Source organism: Fulmarus glacialis, unplaced genomic scaffold, assembly GCF_000690835.1.
Source record: "Fulmarus glacialis isolate BGI_N327 unplaced genomic scaffold, ASM69083v1 scaffold34294, whole genome shotgun sequence".
Lineage (NCBI taxonomy): Eukaryota > Metazoa > Chordata > Aves > Procellariiformes > Procellariidae > Fulmarus > Fulmarus glacialis.
Genome location: NW_009209288.1, coordinates 22647 through 30303, shown reverse-complemented (window position 1 = coordinate 30303; position 7657 = coordinate 22647). Strand labels below are relative to the sequence as shown.

The 7657-nt window shown below is 35.5% G+C and overlaps 1 protein-coding gene across 1 annotated transcript; it reads right to left on the bottom strand.

Annotated features, from left to right (window-relative positions):
* Positions 1 to 306: 306 nt before the first annotated feature.
* LOC104076061 (gamma-aminobutyric acid receptor subunit pi-like) lies at positions 307 to 7419 on the bottom strand (the record flags this gene model as incomplete). Its single annotated transcript, XM_009576778.1, has 4 exons — positions 7363 to 7419; positions 5694 to 5911; positions 4939 to 5021; positions 307 to 444 (listed from the first exon to the last, which is right to left on the bottom strand). Coding segments are annotated over exons 1-4 (487 nt in total), but the record flags the coding sequence as incomplete, so codon positions are not given.
* Between the last annotated feature and the right edge of the window lie 238 nt (positions 7420 to 7657).

Below are 7657 nucleotides of genomic sequence, written 5' to 3'. Positions count from 1 at the left end.
AAGAGTGTACCCGTCTAAGCCGTGAGCCATGAGCCACCAGCTTCTCTAGTAGTACATCTCTTGTCTATCATTCTTTAGATAAACCTGTAGCCTCCAAGAAAATGCTCAAAAACTCTTAACCTTTACATTAGCTGGGTCTCTGCTGATAACATCTGGAAAAGTATGTATGGTTTCAAGAATGTAATCTAGCAGAAAATGAAAACTGTCATCCTAAGAGAAAGCAATGTGCTCAGTTCCTTAATGCTGCTCTGTTTCCAGAGCCATATTCTGAACTGTACCTAGAAAGTGTTAGAAGGGTGTTTTTACCTGTCTCATATACCGCTTCGGACACTGAGGTAAAGTGGTCCTCTACTGTGTATTGTGCCAGCTGGAGTGTGTCCAGACCTCGAACTGAATCATTTCCTCTAGTCCAGTAAAACATGACATCATTGATGTTATAACCCCCTGTAGTGATACACAAGCCAACAAAAGTGTTTATTTTACACAATAATTAATTAGTGTTGAGCACACTTATGGTTCAGCTGTTTCTTATTTGTCTGTCTGAAAGTACAATTAGACATAAACATGACGGTTTTTGGCAGAACGTAATGCCTGTTTGCAACAAAACCCCCCAATAACATGCAAAGTCTTACCATTTACAAGCTGACTTTTTTGGAGGTGGTCTTTTTTATATCTTTTGTTCTAGTATAGACAACAAACTAATAAAAGAGATTAGTACCACATGGTATTCTAAAGGCAAAAGCTTTTAAGCTTTAAAGAAACACAGTTTTTATGAATTACAGCACTGCCAGCATTTGGACTAAACATTAAGTGTGCCCTTTGTTGCACCCCAGGCTGCTGCTTCCCGACGCAGTGCATTTGGTCCTCGTTCCCGCAGAAAGGAAGGGGTGCGGAGAGCAGCAGGGCTGCTGCGGGCTGGCGCTGTGCTGCGAGCTGGGCTTGGGTCGTCACTTGGGATGACATTTTGGCTTAGGAGCTTGGATGCTTCCCAAGGACACCAGCTTAGATGCTGATGTTTCTGCAGGCTCAACAGCACGGCATGCTTCAGGGGCCCCAGGAGATTTCCTCTTAACCTTCAAGTAGCAATTAGGAGCTGAAACGGGACGTGAATCCTCTATCAGAAGGCAACTGTATTTTGCACACACTTGTCAATATGCGGCACAATCGTAGCTAAAATACCTCTGTGGCTTTTCCCCATTATATTAAAAGGCAGGCAATTTTCAGACTAGTGTATATGATTAATTCAAGATTATGTTAATGTAATTTACATGTTAACAGGGAGCATTTGAACATCTTTTCCTTTAGCTTACTTAGATCAATCATTCTTGTATTTGACAGACTTATATTGTGCAAGTTAATAACTAAGCTGAGGGGACAGAAACACAAGCTGATGATTATTTTTAGACTCCAGTCAATTGTAAATTACAGTGAGACAATAATGCAATACATTGCACAAGGGTATATGCTGCAAAAAGAACAAAGCTCTAGAATCACAGAAAGAGAGATGCATTAAAATAAAAAGAGCATTTTAATATTTTTAAGTTAATGGCTTTGTTTCTTGCAATGACAAAAAAGAACTGATTTCCTACAGCCATTTAATGTAGGAAAAACAGGAGTTCAGAAATCTTACTTTAAGGAAACACTATGCTGGTTACCAATTAAAATGACAATTTCAGCTGGAAATTGTTTCCCTGACCATTCTTTAAGTGTAAATCTTGTTTTCACTATCACTAGCAGTTTTCTGAAAAGGTATCATGACCAGGGATCTCTGCTCACACCATTGCATTTATAGCAATTAAAGCCAAAACACTGCTGTGTCAAAAGACTAAGCCAAAAGCATGCATGTCCAAGCTAAGTTCCCGATTTTCTAAAACCACATGCTGGGAAATTTCCCAGATCTGGGAGATGAAAAATAAAAGTAACATTTCCTATACACAAATGATTGCATTGTCCTCAGTCAAAACAAAGAGGTTTGTAGAAGCAGTTTTTATACATGACTCCAGGCATGGATTCATTTTACTTTCCTTCAGTATAAATGAACTGCAGATATTTAAATAAAGTCCAAAGAACTAGAGAGTGCCACAGTAAATTCCTATTTATTTTTACAAGATATTCAGTCTTCCAAGTTGTGTGAGATGGAAGAAATTCTTGATGCCTGGATGGGTGATAACAAGCATATCTCCAAATGGAGGTTGTTTTTGTTTAATAGAACCATTTTTCTTCCAAAGTATTTCCATTAGCTGAACAATTAGTAGGTTTTGGTGATCTTTCCTATGAAAATTCTTTGGAAATACTAATTCCAAAACTCTATTTGTGAAGAATTTTCATGGGGAGAGTCTCCCCAATAGTCAGCATTAAATAGCACAGTGCTCCCCCTGTGCAAAGTTGTTCTTTATTCAGGGGATTAATATTTTACTAATTATAAAATGTTTAAGAAGTTTATAGAGATAAAAATCCTTAAGCCATGTTATTTGGCTTTTACAAGTAATCTCTATTCTCTTTACATGACACTGAGTTTTCATTCTAACTAATTCCTCAAGCCCAAAATGTCTCGTTCCTGTACTTTGTTGATACAGTACGAGCAGCTAACGTCAACAGGGTTAACTACACGAATAGTAAATTTGGGATTAAACATTCATAATGCCTAATACAAATGAGTTTCTTTACCTTTCTGTTGCTAATTTTAATTTCCCCTGATTGTCAAGCACAAGTTAAGTGCCTTCACATGGCTCTTCACTGAATAAATGCTAAAGGACAAGTTCAAAAAGGAAATAAAATTTCAGAGATGGGCCCAAAACATGAATATGTATTTGGACTGGAGGCCTGTGTGGGGGAGAAAAAACAAAAAAGAGGAAAAAAGCCCTCAGCCCAGTGTGAATGACTGGTGGTGTTCCCTACCCCATGGCAGAGAGCATGAACCCCTCGGCAGCACCAAGACAGGAGCCCTCCAAGTCCCCAAATGTCACATCTGCCATATCAACAGAGACTCAGAGTGGCAACAATGTCTCCTAACATATGCCTGTACTACCTTCTAAAGTGTTGCAATAACAGGGGAAAGAAACAATAGACATTTTGGCTGAAATGTATTTTGCTGTGTAGAAAGTATAAATCAGTTAATATTATTAACTACTAATAGCAGAATAGCATGTTGTAGGGATGCTTTACTGTGTAAAGCCATTACTTGATAATATTGATTGATTACATTAGTAATCACTTAATAAAAGGCCTAACACTTTGTTTCAGAGCACATATTTGACATATATTTTACATTTTATTTATACACGTTGGTATTTGCGTGGATGTATACGCATGCTTGCATTCACGATTCTTAATTCCAGGTAATGGTATTTGCAAGCAGTATTCTAGGATGATGTCATTATTCATTTATAAATTGTCATAGCTTATCTCATGAGGAGGCAAACACCATTTCCAGCATACCCAAAAGAAAGTAGTACAGTGCACTGAAGAAAAAGGGCCACAGCTAAAGACACACACTTTCCTTTTGCATTTATTGCCTTCTAGCTGTTTTCTTTAAAACTAAACACCAATGTCATGGGAGCATTTGTGATGACATTACTATGTTTTCCCCTTGGACAGGAGACACTTGTGTGTTGTTCAAAAAGCAGATGGAATCATTCTGAAAAATGCTTTTTTTAATTATATAGGGAATTTTCCTTTTTTTTAGTCCTGTCAAATAAATTTAAGTACTTGTGGGACATATATTTAATTCTGGAACTAGAGAAAATATTAAGTGACTCATTAGGCAATGCTGTTGATGTAAAACCATATGCGTTGACTTACCAATATGCTCTTCCAAAGGAAAATAAATAAGAGGTACATCCAAATTCTAATTCAAATCACTATTTGTTAAACAGATCTTATAAAACTGCTGATTCTGGAGGGACTCCTGTGTAAGGAAAGTTTTGGGGCTGATTCCCTTTGTGGTTCTGTCTAAAATGAAACTTTGCAGCAATTTTCTAATTGGTCATTACCAACAGGAGATAAAGAACACACACGTCTGAAATGGTAAAGAATAAACCTTGACAAGTACTGAAAAACCTTCCAAAAGATTTTGAATATGTATAGACATATATTTGAACATATATTTTCATCTTACAGGACTGGGTATCCTTTTACATTATCCCATGCAAAAATATTTTGATAGAGTCTTATCATATGAATAATAGCAAAAAGTAAACTATAAACATGCACATTTGGGTATTTGCAAAGCGACCAAGTCTACAAAGTATTAGAGAGCATAGTTTAATGAAAATTATGAGGACACTGATTGATAAAATGAGAACCTATAATGGCATATTTAGTCTTGGTCCATCAATTGATGACATTTTTTCCCAGGACACTGGCATAAAGACAATTACATAAGTCATAGAAAGATCTGTATATATCCATCTCAGAACAGAACTGTCTATGCAATTACCTTTTTTTCAGTATGAAGACAGTAAATTAATTAAATATGAACTCTATGCCTTACAAATAAGCCTTATTCTAATTTCTTTCTTTCCTAAAGGAATTGTGCCTCAGGGGGAGAAAAAAATACACACTATCTGAAAGAGAAAAACAAATAAAAAGTATTTTCTCAGCTGTGCTGGAAAATGTCTGCTCACAGAACTCCCCCTGAAGACCAACAGAATAACTGCAGGATGTGCTGCAAAACCAGGCCTACGATTATCTCCTGAGATTTTGTTTAATCATTAATAGCTTGGCAGCATTTCAGTACTGCCATGCTATTTTCAGTGATGCCTCGTGCATTTATCTTTGTATACAGATACTATTGTAATTCAACTGGGACTGGTCACATACTGTCCCTTGGCTTCTTTGAAAATTCCAGCCTCTTTGATAATAATATCTAGCAGCCCTTGAAAAAGATCACAGATACTTTTCTAATTCTATAAAAATAATAAGTATTAAGCGTCTTACAGCTTTCCAGTTGCAAAGTACACATCTGCTTATCCATTGGATATTTGGTCAGATCCATGCTGCATGCAACAGTTGTGGTGATCCTTGGGAAAAAAAAAAAAAAGAGTATTGCTGATTATTAATGGTATAAAATTGTTCATCAGTAAAAATAAAAATAAGTCATATATCCTTCTTGAACTAATATTTGCAGGCAAATATCTATTGTGAGGGGAAAAAAAAAAAATCTAGTATTTACTGGTATCTAATGGGGAAGAGTAATAGCATCCAAAACAGGAAACCACTCCAGAATAGCTGAGATTAGTGGCAGTCTAAAAAGGCCACCCCTTGCTTCCTTCTCACTTACAGTGTGCATTTTCCTTTGTTGATATTTTCCAATATATTTTACAATTTTGTTACATTTATCAAAATCTATTATAAAGGATAATCTGCAACAAATAATGCAAATCAGTCGTCACAGCTTGCTTTCCTCTGTGATGACTTCATTGCAAAACAACTGGAATGGCAAAATGCAATTCCTGTATTTGGTCTACATGAAAGTAACAGGGTCTATTTAGGGAAGAAAAGGAGACCTATTATTAAATTTAAGAATTTAATCATATTGGTCAATAATATTACATCTTCGTAAAACTACAAGAACATGCATATTCTACTTTTACAAATAGATCAGTTTCTTAAGCATAAAATTATGCTAACCTGCAAAGTTTAAAATGTAAGTTGAAGCCAAATATAAAGACTGGTATGCGGTATATACATACCGTAGAGCATACAAGACTGTTCCATTAGGGTATATTCTTATAAGACGATTCTCAACAGTGATATCATGAAGGAAAGACTTTTTTGAATCAACTATGAAGGTGTCAGGTACCCAAAGCATTTCCACAAGCCGACCATCTAAGCTTAAACTCTTATTACCATCGAAACAAAGTCTCTCATCAGTCCATCGCTGCCTTAGAAATATGGTAGCCGTGTAGTCCTGAAAGAGAAAAAAACAAAGTTACCGGACGGAGCAAGCCTGGATTGCATTCTGTTTTACAAAAGTACATGGAAACAGCTGTTGGGGACAAGTAGCCTGTGACTCTCCATGCCCCATTCTTAAATGCTGGCACTCCCATAGCAGTGGTACTGGCTCTTGTTCTGCCAGATTTTCCAGCACTTGATGTGAGGTTGACATTATTAAGAAATATTATCTTGAGTAGATTTTGTTCTTACCGTCATTGGAATGTTACAGTAAAAGCTGATGGCCTAAGTCTGGGGCTATATATCAGCTGAAGTTGCCAGAGTTTTGTAAGCAGATGATCTGGCTCTGTAAATCTTTAAATTTTAGAATGATTTATATAAGTGGTTGCAAACATCATTTTGTTCACATAAACTACTAAATAATGCATTTTTAAGAAAACTTTGGAAAAAGTTGTATAAATTCGGATAGACAAAAGGAGTTAGTGGAAGAGGAAGGGAATCATCATCTTTTAGCACAATTCATCCTTTCAACATCACAAGGGAAACAGTGGTGCCAAATTTATCAAGACCTTGAATATAGCTCTCGGCCCAGTTCACCTTCAATTCAGATATGCCTTGTAGTCTTACCTTAAAATGGCACTATTTCTTAGCACCTTTTTAATCACCTTTTGATTTTATGGTGTTTTTTTATCAGTGTAAGTTCATCTTAAGTTGTGACCTCACTTCCCCCTTTCTAAATGCTAACTAATACTTACTAAGTACAGAGGGATTCTAATATTCAACTTCTGTGAAAGCCCGAGTAATGAAATGGTGAGTTACTTTTATACAGATACACTTTTATTTTTTATATATACTTATTTATTTATATGTGTACACACTTTTTTATATATATACACACACACACACAAATATTTTCTAATATTGAATATCTGATTAATGAATTTTGCTTTTTATTTCTATGTACCAATGGAGGATCTTTAATTAGAAAAACATACTCCATTTCATAGTTTGTTCAAAAATAAATGATACAAATGTAATGAAACACAGCTGGAATAAATTAATGTGTGACAGTAACAGTGTAAGAGAAAAACAGTACCAGTTCAGCTGCGTCTAATCACAAGGAAAGGGAGTGGCTTCAAAGTCATGTGAATATATCTTTAGTTTTCCGAAATGCATAAAGATTTAGACATTTCATCTGGAAAATAAATACTGCTCTATATGCCTTTCATTAAGATTAATACTCAGTAGCAAATTTCTGTTTGTATCTGTGAGAGGTGTGATTTGCATCTGCATTTCTATACTTATTATAGCACTATAACCACTATCTGTAGTGAAAAATAAAATTCCATCTCTTAACACACATTGATTGCACAAGGGGAAAAGCCTCAAAGTCACATTGCCAGCAGCTGTAAACACAAGACATTAGCTTATCAACAAGCAAAACAAAGATGGCAAAAGCTACAATACCATATTTATTTCTGATATTGTATCAATGCTTGCAATATCCAGACTCATTCCAACTGACACAGGACCATCTGCAAAAAAGAGAAAGTCAGAATCTAGCACATAGTTCTTTAATACTTGAGAGTTCAGGAGAACTGGCTACAAATCTTCCACAATATGATCCATTTTTCCCTAAATGTTTAATAGCTTTTTTAAAAAGGAAATATTCCTCAAACTTAGATTATGAAAGAATGTTAACAATTTCATAACCAAAATATAATACTTCTAGACTAACAGTATCTTGGTTTTAATAAACATG